At 39.3% G+C, this 15,966-nt stretch overlaps 1 protein-coding gene across 1 annotated transcript in view; it reads right to left on the bottom strand.

The window, feature by feature from the left end:
- Window positions 1–15,966, bottom strand: part of LOC126173706 (double-stranded RNA-binding protein Staufen homolog) — a 170,239-nt gene that overhangs the window by 124,482 nt on the left and 29,791 nt on the right. The window contains exon 2 of the mRNA XM_049920978.1: window positions 11,784–11,938. Coding sequence (XP_049776935.1) covers window positions 11,784–11,913 — 130 coding nt within the window. The 5' untranslated portion in view covers window positions 11,914–11,938. The remainder of the gene's footprint in view (window positions 1–11,783; window positions 11,939–15,966) is intronic.

The raw sequence follows: 15,966 nt of genomic DNA, 5'->3' as shown, positions 1-15,966 counted from the left end.
TATCTCCAATGCTTCAATTTTCTTCTTTTCTGGTTTTCCCGCAGTCCAAGTTTTACTACCATACAATTTGTGCTCCAATCATACATTCTCAGAAATTTCTTCCTCAAATTAAAACCTATGTTTGATACTAGATTTCTCTTTTCCAACAATGCCCATTTTACTAGTGCTAATCTGCACCTTGCTCTGATCATTGTGGGTTATTTTGCTACCTAGATAGCAGAATTCCTTAACTTCATCTACTTCGTGATCACCAATCCTGATGCAAAGTTTCTCACTGTTCTCATTTTTGCTACTTGTCATTACATTCAACTTTCTTTGATTTATTCCTGATCCATATACTGATAGACTGTTCTTTCCACTCAGCAGATTCTGCAATTCCTCTTCACTTTCGTTCAGGATAGCAATGTCATCACCGAACCTCATCATTGATATCCTTACACCTTAAATTTTAATCCATTTTTGAACCTTTCTTTTATTTCCTTCATTGCTTCTTCAGCATATAGATTGAACAGTAGACAAAAGACTACATCCCAGTCTTACACCCTTTTTAATCTGAACATCTTGCAGCATTTTGCATTGTTGAACGCTTTCTCCAAGTCAAGAAATCCTATGCATGTGTCTTGATTTTTCTTTACTCTTGCTTCCATTATCCACCACAATATCAGAATTGCCTCTCTGGTGCCTTACCTAAAGCCAAACTGACAGTCATCCAGCACATCCTAAATTTTCTTTCCCGTTCTTGTGTATTATCCTTATTAGTAACTTGGATGCATGAGCTGTTAAGCTGATTGTGTGATAATTCTCCCACTTGTCAGCTCTTGCAATCTTTGGAATTGTGTGGATGATATGTTTCCAAAATTCCAATGATTATTACCAGATTCATACTTTTACACAGCTACATGAATAGTCATTTTGTTGCCATTTCCCCATGATTTTGAAAATTCTGATGGAATGTTGTCTATCTCTTCTGCCTTATTCAATCCTAAGCCCTTCACATCTCTTTTAAATTCTGATTCTAATACCAGTTCCCCTATCTCTCCTATATCGACTCTTGTTTCTTCTTCTATTGCATCATCAGAGAAATCCTCCCCCTCACAGAGGCCTTCAGTCTACACTTTCCACCTCTCCACTCTCTCCTCTGTATTTAAAAGTGGAATTCCCATTGCATTCTTAATGTTGCCACCATTGCTTTTCATTTCACTGAAGGTTGTTTTGACTTTTCTGTATACTGCGCCAGTCCTTCTGACAATCATTTCTTTTCAATTTCTTCACATTTTTCCTGCACCCATTTCACCTTAGCTCCCATGAACTTTCTATTTAATTTGTTTTTAAGTGACCTGTATTTTCTCTATTTCTGAATTCCCTCAACATTTTTGTACTCCCTTCTTTCATCAATCAAAAGAAACATTTCTTGTATTACCTATTGTTTCTTCGCCATCCTAGTTCCTTAGTACTTCTGTATCCTACTTCTTTGCGCACTGATTTTTCTTGATTAATCTCTTGAACTTCAGCCTACTTTTCATCACTAATAAATTGTGATCTGAGTCTATATCTGCTCCTGGGTATGCCTTACAATCCAGTATCTGATTTCGGAATCTCTGTCTGATCATGACATAATGCAACTGAAATCTTCCTATATCTCCTGGCCTTTTCCAAATATACCACCTACTCTTGTGGTTCTAGAACAGAGACACTTCTGTCATAGAGAGGCAGTTCCCCAGCCACGGTTAGGAGGCTGCTTAAAGGGCTGGTCCCAAACACTCCCAGTCTAATGTTCTCAAGGTGAATAGATCCCAATATATTTAGCTATGCTGGTCAAGCAGAGCTATAAACAGTACAAATCCAGCATTGACCAAAAAAAGCTTAAAAAAAGAAAAAGAAAAAGGATGCTCTCTCAAACTGCCAATAACTGACAGTAAAAAGCTTAACATGTTATGAGCCTCTAAAGCTCTTGGCTAAGATCCTTCAAGTGTGGCAGCCAGTTGAGTTTCTCATCAAATATGGGGGCCAAGAACTTAACTGATTTCTGGAAACTATGCATGGTGTCCAATCACAGTTTGGGCCATTTAAAACCTTAATGTACATTGTCAAAACTAATGTGCACATTTTTTATCTGTGGAAAATTTGAAGCCCATGTTTTAGGCCAATAATTCTTGCTGCCTTGATGTTAATGGGTATGAATAGTTATCTCGAGAGCTGAAGACTAGCAAAAGATTGAAAAACTGTCAATCAAAAGAGAGTGCTGGACAGGCTCCTACCTGGGTAACACAGTGTCAATAGCTATTACACGAAGGGCATCACTCACCTAGATGAGTTAGTCAGTGTGTGTTGCCAAATCTGAACCTAAAATATCATCCTGAAAGAAAGGATCACAAACCAATGGGAAGACAGTCCCAGGTGCCACATTCATACTCCATATGGACAGTACTGTATTTCCATGTGGTGTAATATGAAATTTGAATATTTAAAAAAAAGTCCCATAATTTGCTGCCCACACAAAATGCCTCTTTCATAACTTATTCCAGGAGTATTGAACATTCAAGTGTAAAGAATGGTACCTACAGAAATTATAATGAACATAGAAGAAACTTTTCGGGCTTCGAGAGTCTGTAATAAGCAGCTGTTGATCATTTGTTCCAATGTCTTTCCTAGATGAGTATAGCTTGTGAGAGCTACAGTGTGATAATGACTTGTATTGTTGTGTTCCTTTCCCGGTTTCGGGAGGAGGATCATGATTTTTTTCCCTCTAAGAATTAGGTACTGTCTCTCAGACTAGATTCTGTCAAAAAGCATGACAAGGTAGTACTTCAAATCAGTATTCAAATGTTACAACATGTAAATTTACTATCCCTCTGCCAGAAGGTGAAGCAGATTTGTCAGCATGTCCACTGGTGTAAATGCTACAGACTGAACTACCAACATTGGCCCACTTACTACACAAATTATGAAATGGTGGAAGTTTGCCACTGCAACTATACCATTCATGCTACACATGCACAAAGGGCAATTCCCTCTTTATATAGGCCTCACCCCTCTGACAGCAGACCTCTCATAGTTTGACCACAGTACTTTTTGGGCCTGGTGTTACGTACCAAGCCACAGATAGCATCTGCTCCAACTCCTCTATACAAAAGGAGCACTAGCATCTGCTCCAATTCCTCTATACAAAAGGAGCAGTTTTCTGCTCTTTCTTGTTACTGGACCTAAACTGCAATAATATCCTTCCAGGTAATTCTTATCTTTGATGGTGTGTGGGATCTTGATTGGCTTTGGATACTGTTTGTCTTATATCTGGACTACAGTTCACTTTATCTGATAATGTGTAAAGCTTTTGCCTGAGCAATGTGAAAGGTTGAAAGATTGTCAGCAGATGGATTGTGATAGAATTTTTGCAGTGTTGTCTGCCTTTCCATATTGTTTAAATCATTCTCTGATAATCCAGGGGACAGCTGTCTGAAAGATTTGAGATGATGTCAAGATAGCGGCCAAAGAGAAGTCTCTTCCCTACTCAAACCTTGGGTTAAGCATATGTGCAATCTCACCCCATGTGATGCACAATGAAATCTCAAAGGAGATGAAAAGGCCAAGAAAGTTCATCAATGAGGTCCTCAAAAACTACATTATCCATAAGTTCACAAGGTGGATGATGGTGTAGTGCACACCGTTATTCTTAATAGTGTGTAAACTGGTACAGTTACTACTTGAATGTTGGCAGTGACAGTAACAGCTATATATAACATATGCATCATGTCCTACGGATCATGTCCTACCATTTCACTCTTAGGCCTGTCACCATCTGTATCAAGCTTCCTGAGTATGGTGTTGCCTTTAAACAAAAGGTTGCCTGAAGGCTTGAAATAAAGTCTCTCGCACACATAGACACAAAGGTATATCCTGTGTTATGAGCATTACTTCCTCCACATGTGTCCTTCAACTGACCCCATCCCACTGAAGTATAGGAGTCATTAACCAGGAGTTTTCCCTTGCTCAGTGTCTTTTCTTGGACATGGCGTAGAGGACTATGAATTGTGATTTCCTCTGCATAATCAGATCCTTTTCAGAATAATCATTGTTAGTTAATAGTGACCTACTCCCTATCTGATAGTTTCAAAACCAGGTTGCTTTGGTTTTTGCCTTTTTTTGTCTGCTGAACAACTTTATGCACCAAGTTTTTTGATAGTGTTGTTTCAGTACTTTGTTAGCAACCTGCAAGTGGTTAAGAAGCAGCTGCAGGCTTATTATCATCATGGACATTTTTTGTGTGTGTATAAGAACATGTGTTTGTGCCAGTATCTAGTGCCTCTGCCTGCATGAAAATACTGACTTTACTACAGTTTTTCTCAATTTGACATCAACAGATGCTGAATAAACAGAAACTTGCAGGGCTCTCTCTCTCTCTCTCTCTCTCTCTCTCTTATTGAAGACTGACACTGAAAACAATGATCCTCATCAGCATCTTTCCTGAATTTGCACTGCCATTGTACCCTACTGACGTGTGATCATGCCTATTTATGACACCACATCAAATTGGCTACGAAAGGTCTTACCATCAGTCAGATCAATCCAGTCTTGATATGTTTTGTACGGATCGGTGATTTTAATGTTAGGATGAAACTTGGCAGCTCATCATTCTCTCTCTTCATCATACCTCTGAGTGCTATTATGCCTACAATTTCTCTCTATTTTTGCAGTCCATGTCCTTGATATCTCTACAACTCAAGTCATCCTTACTGGAATATTGCATTCTTCTAATGCTGCAGATGCCTGACCAAAACTTTTTAGAGCATAGAAGTGATATCACTGGGTGAGATACATCAGTCTCAGTCAAGACTTTTCTATTGCAAAGTTGTGTGGCAGATTGCATATTTCTCGCAGCACTTTCCAAAATTTGTTGATGTAGAAGGGGAATTCTTTCTCTGATGGACTCCTCATCTCTCAATCACAACAAAGGCACAGTGACACTGTTGTGTTTGCTACAATGATCAGAATTAGATTTTCCAAGAGAAATATTCTGTCTCAACCTCTTAGTATTGATGATATATTAACAGCATACCCATACCATTGAGACACATTCTTTTAGGATTGTGAGAGTCCGTAAGTGTCACTACAAATAGCTAGTGATCTATGTAGTCAACCTATGTAGTGACCCATTTGCCTGGGAAAGCCTCGTAAAACTGAGGTGTAGCAGGTTCCCCGAAAGTTACCCACTAACGATTGATTGGCTTCAAGAGGCATCCATCCAACTTGTGTGCAGCACACATTGAGAATGCGGTTTTTTCCCTATATTTAAAATTTTGTCTCCCCCTGGAGGTCTGTACTATCCTTGCAGTGCACGTAGGTAAGCGAAGACCACACAATCTTCAAAACACAGTGTTCCACTGCTGCACAATATGATGTACCCAAGAGCATATCTAGAATTTACCGTAATAGAGGACTGATGACAATGGGTGACCCACAACTCAGGAATTTCTTGATCACTTTGTCCTTACCCAGATACCACCATCTTAGTTTTTGGGACAGTATATAGGACAGACAAATATTAGACTTGCAGCACAGATAAGGATATAGCACTCCAAAGACTGTGACTCCCAGTTTGCTAACCATGTGCTTACAAAAGATCTATACACTTCCTGGGGGGGTTCCTTATTTTATATAACACTAGCTTTTTACCTGCAGCTTTGTCTCTGTGCGCTTGTATCCCATATACTTCATACATTCCCTCCACCCCAACCCTCTCTCCACCTCCTCTGCCCCTTCCTCTGTCTTTGTCCTTCTCTTCATCAACACCCCTTCCTCCATCTGTCCATCTCCCCCCTCCCTCCGACCCACTCACTCCCCCCCTTCTCCCCATCAACCCCCCTCCCTCTGTCCATCTGCCCCCCCCCAATCTCCTGTGTCACTCTGTTTACATCTACACCTGAATGGGAAGTGGTTCTTACCCCCACAGTACTTTTTTCCAAACACTATGTGCTATGTGTGCCAAGTCCGGCTGAAATTGGTCCAGTGGTTTAGGAGGAGATAAGGAACACACACATATACATTCATTTTTGTATGCTAGCTTTTTACCCATGGCTTTGCCCACATACACATATTTCACATAAATTGCACACATCTCCTTTTCCCGCCCCTCATCCCTTCCTCCCTCTCTGTCTGTCTCATTCCTTCCCCCCATCCCCCAGCCCCTGGTATACCTTGCCCTCCCCCATCTCCCTGTCTATCTTCTCTCTTCCCTCTCTTTCTGTCAGCATTATCCTTTCCTCCTCTCTTTGTCCGTCTCCTTCCTTCATCCTCTCTCTGTCCATCTCCTTCTCCCCCCTACCTCTGCTCAGCCATGACCGTCTGCATGCATAGCCCAAGAAAGACCATCAGAATGTATAGCCCCTGAAACACATTTTGATACTACCCGCACACCACACAAGCAGGGAAGCATAGACGTCACACGTTACCAACCTTTTTCACCCCCACCCTTAAAGGAGCTAGATGGTACTTACCCCCACAGTATTTCTTTCCAGACAATGAGTGTCATACATAGACAGCTTAGATAAAACCATGTGCACACACACAAGCACTTTCTGCGTGCCATGTGGCAGAGGTATGAAAACAGTTTATCCGATGTCTGTCGAAGATGTGACCACATCATTTCAGGAGTGGTTGAGCAGTGGAGTGCGAAGCACTTTCTGCGTGCCATGTGGTAGAGGTATGAAAACAGTTTATCCGATGTATGTCGAAGATGTGACCACATTATTTCAGGAGTGGTTGAGCAGTGGAGTGCGCGTGCATGCATGCATGCACACACACCGCTTGTGTAATTTTTGTGTCAGTAGGTACTTAAAGTGATGCCAGTAAAGGAAAAATAATGTTCAACAGAACACTGTTTATAAAATTAATTACTACTTCAGAGTTATTGCCATTGTACTTTAAGGACTGATATTTGCACTTTGTGTATTGATCCATTCACACCCAAATGACTCCCTCACATATACAGATCTGCAGACCGTATATACCTTAAATAAATGGATAAAATTACACTTTTATATCAGTAAAGATTTAATTAAGAATTACATCTGCCCTATTAACGTAGTTTCTGTTTTTGATTCCATGAATGTGGCTTTTTTATCGTTTTTTTTAAGAAAATCTAATTTTGGCGTTCAGTTACCTGTCTGGACTATTGAAGGCAATAAAATTAGATTTAACTTTTCATCAAAACTACACTTCTGATTTTTAGTACAGGTTTGGCCATTACCAAAGTTCTAGTTTCCAAATTCTACAAAATAGAGCCACTGCTCATAATGATGTCAAATTTGAACAGCACATCATTGACGCATGGGGATATACATAAAAAATGAAAATTTGGCCAATAGATGGTGCTGTTAGCATCAGAACATGCACACCAACAGACGTGTGGCACACCAACACCGTTCTTCAGTTTGCGTCCACGATGTCCAATATGACCATCTCCATGAAGGATTGCGTGCTGCTGATAAAGCTCTTTTACAGAATAGTGACTGCTCTCCAGTAGCCCTGTAGAGGTCCCAGACACTCAAGGGCATGAAACAAAAGCATTGGCACAATGTCTGCTAAGAGTCGGGAGAAAATGATTACAAATTTTGAAAAAGACATATTCTTTCTAAGTACCATGTGGCAGAGGGATGAAAGCAGTTGATCCGATGTCTGTTGAAGATGTGACCACATCATTTCTGGAGGGGTTGAGCGGTGGAGTGCAAACGTGCAGTGCATGGGGAATTGCATGAGTGTACGGCATGCCTGCAAGCATGGTGCATAAAATCCTACAGAACATTCGCGTTGCTGTCCAAACAAAATCACCATGTTCAGGAGTTGCTTCCTGCTGACCTGCCAGCAAGACAAACATTAACTCTGCAATTTATTGCTAGCATGGATATGGACAATGAATGGCAGTAGAACATTCTGTGTACAGACGAAGCTCATTTCCATTTAAATTAACATTTCAATATGCAGAAAATGAGCAACTGAAAATCTGCACGCATATCAACCAGTACCACTTCATTCTGCAAAGGAGGCTGTATGGTGCAAGTTGAAGACATCGTTTAATGTTGGGCGGTATATTTTTTAGGAGGTGAATCCTACAGGTCCTGTCACTGGTAAATGCTACGAGAGTCTTTTGTGCACCAGTGTCATTCCAGTCCTCCTACAGCATGGATGTGGGTACTGTCATTTTTACACAAGATGCACTACTCACACACTGTACAGCCAGTGAAGTGGCTGCTGCAGAGGTATTTCAGAAATGATAGAATTATCAGACGTCATTTCGCTATGGGCTTGCCATCCAGATCAGCTGATCTTAATCTGTGTGACTTCTGGTTATCTGAACGATGTGTTCAGTGCTACAATTACAAACGTAGCTGAACTGAAAGCATACACTGCATTCTGAATGTAACCCCAGAGACACTACAATCTGTTGTGAAACATGCTGTTTCTCAATTTCAACTTGTGGCATAAAATGGTGGACAGCATATTGAACATGTCTTGCACCAGTCTCACGACAATTAGAAACTGATGTCATTTTGCTTTTTATGAGTTTCTGCCCCCCCCCCCCCTTTTTTTGCCTCAGAATAATTACAATTGATTTTTTCCATGCAATGTGGTATAACGTTGTCATCGTAGATGGGCTTACCTAGGTAACAGTGCCACAACTGTTAACTGCCGAACTTGAGCAGTCATGCACATTGAACAGTACGGGTGATGTAATGTGTAATTCAAACCATAGCTGTCATATAGGGATTCACTGTCACTTGTAGTCAACCCAGTTTATGATTAGACACATACAGCACCAACTAATGATAAAATTTTTGTTCCATGAAGCTTCCCCTGTATCAATAATATGCTGTTCAAATTTAATGTCATTCTGAGCAGTGTTTCTCTTTCTCCATCATTCTGAAACTGGATCTTGAATTATGAACACCCTGGATATAATGTGGAAACAAATATGAAAAAGCCACTAATTAAATATCAAGCATACAAAAGCACTGGCAGGTCGATAGACACACAAACAAACATAAACATACACACAAAATTCAAGATTTTGTAACAAACGCTTGCTTCATCAGGAAAGAGGGAAGGAGAGGGAAAGACGAAAGGATGTGGGTTTTAAGGGAGAGGGTAAGGAGTCATTCCAATCCCGGGAGCGGAAAGACTTACCTTAGGGGGAAAAAAGGACAGGTATACACTCGCACACACACACACACACACACACACACACACACACACACACACACACATACACATATCCATCCGTATGTGCGGATGGATATGTGTATGTGTGTGCGCGCGAGTGTATACCTGTCCTTTTTCCCCCCCTAAGGTAAGTCTTTCCGTAAGTCTCATCAGGGAAACATTCCACGTGGAAAAAATATATCTAAAAAGAAAGATGATGAGACTTACCAAACAAAAGCGCTGGCAGGTTGATAGACACACAAACAAACACAAACATACAGACAAAATTCTAGCTTTCGCAACCAACTGTTGCCTCGTCAGGAAAGAGGGAAGGAGAGGGAAAGACGAAAGGATTTGGGTTTTAAGGGAGAGGGTAAGGAGTCATTCCAATCCCGGGAGCGGAAAGACTTACCTTAGGGGAAAAAAAGGACAGGTATACACTCGCACATACACACATATCCATCCACACATATACAAGCACAAGCAGACATGTGTGGATGGATATGTGTGTGTAAGTGAGTGTATACCTGTCCTTTTTTCACCCTAAGGTAAGTCTTTCCGCTCCCGGGATTGGAATGACTCCTTACCCTCTCCCTTAAAACCCAAATCCTTTCGTCTTTCCCTCTTTCCTGACGAGGCAACCGTTGGTTGCGAAAGCTAGAACTTTGTGTGTATGTTTGTGTTTGTGTGTCTATCGACGTGCCAGCGCTTTCGTTTGGCAAGTCAAATCATCTTTATATATATATATATATACACACACACACACACACACACACACACACACACACACACACACACACACACACACACACACACACACCTAAAGTGTGAAAGTGCTGGCAGGTCGACAGATACACAAACGAATACAAACATACACACAAAATTCAAGCTTTCGCAACAAACTGTTGCCTCATCAGGAAAGAGGGAAGGAGAGGGAAAGACGAAAGGATGTGGGTTTTAAGGGAGAGGGTAAGGAGTCATTCCAGTCCCGGGAGCGGAAAGACTTACCTTAGGGGGAAAAAAGGACGGGTATACACTCGCACTCACACACATATCCATCCACACATATACAGACACAAGCAGACATATATATATACATATATATATATACACACACACACAAAAACTTTAATGCAATAGACTTTTAGATGTAAAAATTGATAAAATAACAAGGGGTAATGACATCAGCATCTGCTTGGTTACAATGATACAGGATTCCTGCAATAAGTAAATTGCTATAATACAGGGCTATTACAAATGATTGAAGTGATTTCATAAATTCACTGTAGCTCCATTCATTGACATATGGTCACGACACACTACAGATACGTAGAAAAACTCATAAAGTTTTGTTCGGCTGAAGCCGAACTTCAGGTTTCTGCAGTCAGAGCGCTCGAGAGCGCAGTGAGACAGAATGGCGACAGGAGCCGAGAAAGCGTATGTCGTGCTTGAAATGCACTCACATCAGTCAGTCATAACAGTGCAACGACACTTCAGGACGAAGTTCAACAAAGATCCACCAACTGCTAACTCCATTCGGCGATGGTATGCGCAGTTTAAAGCTTCTGAATGCCTCTGTAAGGGGAAATCAACGGGTCGGCCTGCAGTGAGCGAAGAAACGGTTGAACGCGTGCGGGCAAGTTTCACGAGTAGCCCGCGGAAAATTGGCTCATGCCACAACTGGAGACCGACAGCGCCGACTTCATCTTTCAACAGGATGGTGCTCCACCGCACTTCCATCATGATGTTCGGCATTTCTTAAACAGGAGATTGTAAAACCGATGGATCGGTCGTGGTGGAGATCATGATCAGCAACTCAGGTCATGGCCTCCACGCTCTCCCGACTTAACCCCATGCAATTTCTTTCTGTGGGGTTATGTGAAAGATTCAGTGTTTAAACCTCCTCTACCAAGAAACGTGCCAGAACTGCGAGCTCGCATCAACGATGGTTTCGAACTCATTGATGGGGACATGCTGCGGCGAGTGTGGGAGGAACTTGATTATCGGCTTGATGTCTGCCGAATCACTAAAGGGGCACATATCGAACATTTGTGAATGCCTAAAAAAACTTTTTGAGTTTTTGTATGTGTGTGCAAAGCATTGTGAAAATATCTCAAATAATAAAGTTATTGTAGAGCTGTGAAATCGCTTCAATCATTTGTAATAACCCTGTATTTATTGCCCATGACATAAGAAAATTGTTTTTAAGACTTAGGATTTGTACCTCTTTGTTTAGATTATTTACTACACTGAAACCTAGGAATTAAGAAATTTAGAGCTTAAAAATAATTTGCTGATTCTTCTTGAATCATATATCATCAAAACATGATATGTCAAGACTCAATAATCTTGTCTAAATACAGTATGTTATTCGCCAGATGAATCACATTTTAGCACAGAAATTTTTATCACATTAAATAGAAATTATTCATCACATAACTCAGAAGTCAATACTCTCAGTTAATATTTTAATTTTCTTGTTGCTATAACAACAATAATTTGAATATAAATAATGTGGAAATCCATTCATAGACTCTAGAAGCAATTAAAGACAAGCAAATATCTTAAATTTAAAGAAAAAGACTTCATACCTTCAATGCATTCATTATCACCGAACATTGAGGTGACGTCATCTACTGATAAATGTGAAATATCATGAGATGAACAACATTTTACGTGCATGCCTATGACTAAGGCAACGATGAAAGGTACACTCCCCATAATGTTGAACCGTGTTACATACAACCTGCAAAATAAAACAGACACTTCATTACCAACATGAGTGTCATTATGCTTACATACAGTCAATGAATTTATTGTTATAATAGGAGAAGAGAATGGAGAAGAGTGTTAGTCCTTCTCACTCATTCAGATATTGTGTGGCACAAATACCATCATGAAGAAAGCCTTGCAGAAAGTAGAACATGACAAATATACACTGACTAACAGAGCAGCTACTGAAGGAAACATCTGTAACAGAGACTAAAAACCCAGTTATAACCTGTGTTAACTAATCACATGGATGATTATGAGAATAACTTCTAGATTCCTATATATCAGGAGAAAATCAGGTACTCTGGGGAAAAAAGTGCTTTTCTTCTTACATTATTTAGCTGCTGTTTTCATCTAACATTTAGTGACTCAGCAGTGATATGGTCTGGGTTCAAACCCTAGGTTTATCAACTGGCACTTATCGCTTCTTTCAATTTTGGCAATATTTATCCATGTAGAAAATGTTGAGCTGCATCATGGTTTAGAGTTCATGTCCGACTATAGGTCCCTTTATAAGTGACTGGGTAACTACTCAATGTTCAGAGGGAGGCAGAGGCAGATTCACTTCGAAGTGAGCAGTGCCTAGTAAAATACTGTGGTGTTCAAATTAACCTGCAGGATGATGACAGATTATCTGTTTAATATAGACATTAGTGTCACCGGAACTTACATCTGTTGTACATGGGAGTGAGTACTTTCTTTATTTTGAAAATCAGGGGCTTTTCAATTTACTGTTTGATGTCTGCCGACAACTTGTTCATCAGAACATGACACTTAATTTCTGAATCCTAGATGGAGACACTATTTTTATATAGAAATTATATTTACTTCTGGTATTGTGGTGATAACTTTCACAACTCATCCTACATTCATTCTTATTATCAACGACAAATACCATTACAGAGTGCATGTGTTGGCATATTTAGATCAAGGTTAACAGAGCGCCTTCTGGAAAATTTCAGATAACACCATTACATAATGTCCTTCTTGCACACTTTTGTAAAAAAAAAAAAAAGAAAAAAAAAAACTTTTTGACTTTATCAGCATCGCTCCAGAAGAATGCACTTTAGAAAAGTTTTGAATGGAAGTATGCCAACCATCTCATCACACTGTATCAACAAGAATATCTAGGAATTTATCATACAGCATTGTGTACAATCTAGGGCCGTTGCTCTCTACTTTTGTGTTTGGAATGACAGAAAATGACTTTTCCTACGATTAAAGAATTACATTATTTGCCTATTCTATTATTTTCCATATCATAAGTAGACTTCATTCACAAAAGGGGAATGCTGTTAACAACATACCACTTCAGTGACCCTTGTAGAACTTTCACTAACTACACAATACCAGGCATTGGTATGCTCACAGAAAATATGAACAGGGTAATTTTTCTTGTTTAGTTCTACCAGAAATGAGCTCATGACAGCATATTGTCACCTTAATACATCCAGGTAACTTAAAATAGCAGTTACTGAAAGATACGCATTTGAAAATCTCTCAGAATAATAAACCTTCACTGTACTGGTACATTTAAGTATTTGAAATAATTCTTATGTGATGTATTTATTTAGTTTGAAAAACATCAGCAGTTTTTGGTTTGTTCTGATTTTCCTTTAAAAACTAATTTCTTTTTACTAAAAACAGAGATATCTAGTTGTTGCAGTTGTCCAGATGGTGTGTTACCTACTTGTAATTTCCAAACTAAACATATTTATTTCCAAGGAAATGCATAGTAATGTTGAAACATGTGAGAACTGTTCTACTCATACACTATAATGTTAAATGTTCAATGACATTTTAAAACATACCAAAATTTATGAAAATAAATGTCATTGTCAGAGGTCATTCAGATGTCTCACATCCTTCTGGACCTCCTTGATGTGATACGTTTTAGTAAAATGGCCAATATCTTAATCCTAGTGTGGGAAGCATTGACTTGAGCACTTGAACAAGGACTAAAGATCACTGTACTTCTCCTTTGATACAGACATGATTGGCATGTACAAAGATTTGGCATCTGTACACACAGATTTATGTAGGGAGTATGTGATTGTTATATCAAGTCATGGACTTAGAATTATTTTATTTTTTTTCCCCCTCCAGAGGGACAACTGTAGGATTCAACATCAGCAGAACTTCTTCACTCGGGTTTTCGGATGTTCTTTTTTCCATTACTATATCCACAAAAGTTTTATGTATACCAAGTGTTTTCAGAAACATTTTCTTACAAATCCAGACCTGTTCTCTTCTTCACAGCAAGTAGAAGACAACAGTGAAGTTTATGTTTGAATTTCCTTGTGTGCTAGTCTTTGTAAAGAAGCATATTATTATCATCATATCTGTTCATCATTTCACCCGCGCCAAGAATCCTGCATCAAGAGGATTGAAGCAGACAAGAAGAATTTGTGTGAGCAAAGTAGGGCTGATCCGGGACCAATATTGTCATACCAAGCTCTATGCACGATAGCGGTAACAGAAAAAAGAAGTATATACATTTAAATGATGAACAATAATCTAAAAATGTACTGACTTTAAAGGTCTGTTGATATTATTGCCAGTTCACTCAGGATATGTGTACCTTCCAATTTTTCTGATTATTCAAGCAGCAGTTATTAATCAGTTTCCATTATATTTTATCCTCGCCCCCATATTCTATGGCACTATTCATCTTTCTGAATAATTTGTCCACACTATTGTGATAAAATCTCTTCCTTTCTGCAGGTGTACACTTTCTATAAGAATCCTTTTGCCAGATGTCTCGACATGGATCTTTCATGCATACTCCCGGAACATGCTACTTTCTGATGAAACTGCTGTCTGGCTTTAGAAGTTTTGAATGTTTTAATTTTTATTTCTAATGTTGCTTCTTGGAGGTGTGCTTCTCTCATGCCTTTTAAAATTCTGTTCTTTAAAAGGCTGCACATCAGTAATGTCATCTTCAGTTGCTCTTTCCAATGGCTCTTGTTCTATATCATTAGCGTTTAAATGCTTCGAACTAACACTCTCTCTTCTTAGTGGCTCTTCATCTGATTCATCATGAGACATTTCAGATGGTGAATCTGAACTGTTACTAAACTGGCAGTCAAAGTAGGAGGAAAACTGGCTGATTCTTGTGGTTTTATTCTAAGAACATGCAAAGAGCCAATGCTACATACAGAAGTATGAACTAGTTTACTGGTTCATGGAATACATAACAACAGCAAAGTGCTTATCCCTTACTGGCCAGAATATAAGTTCAATCATGGTACCTATTATATATTACATTTCCCTTTTCTGAGAAAACAAAGCATTTTAACTGCTACCCATTACCTTTGTATGAAAAAATAATAAAAAATGTTACAAAACTCTTACTCCATTTGCCTTTTTAATAACCCTGTCGTACTTAGATCATGAAACAGTTCTGGAATTCCCAGGTTTCCTCACATATAACTTGACACTCTCTTGTTTTTCATAAGCTCACCTCTCAGTTGCAAGCTGCTTCCACTCCACTGGACCTCTTCAGGGATGACAACAAGTTCTGGTTTGATGAACGCATCTGCCGGTCAAACATGCTGAGTATTATGTCTCTGTAGCTTTCCATCATATATTTTTACCACAACTGGTCTCAGATAATCTGAGAAATTCTTCTCCTTTCCAGTTCATATGACCGAACTGTATATTAACATTGTCACCTGGCTGGTATCTAATTTTTTGTTCAATTTTGACTAACTTCTTGTGGCTTTATTACTTGTGGACTGAAAGCTTATAGCACATGGGTAGCAGGGTCCTTGTTTTCCTCGAGAATGCTCGTTGATCAGGTGACCCAAACTCTTTATTCTGTGATGTGTTTCAATAAATGAGGAGTGCTAAACAGGTGTTTGTTTTATCCACTGAACACTGTAACCAAAAATACTACTCTGGTACTGCTTGGAATCTCATAAAATTAAAAAAAATAATAATAAATGAAATAAAATAAAATAAAAGCAACTGTCCACTGTCAGTAAATATTCTTGTTTTCAA

Source organism: Schistocerca cancellata, chromosome 1 (assembly GCF_023864275.1).
Source record: "Schistocerca cancellata isolate TAMUIC-IGC-003103 chromosome 1, iqSchCanc2.1, whole genome shotgun sequence".
NCBI lineage: Eukaryota > Metazoa > Arthropoda > Insecta > Orthoptera > Acrididae > Schistocerca > Schistocerca cancellata.
Note: the sequence above shows the minus strand (reverse complement) of the source record. Positions and strands in the feature narration are given on the sequence as shown.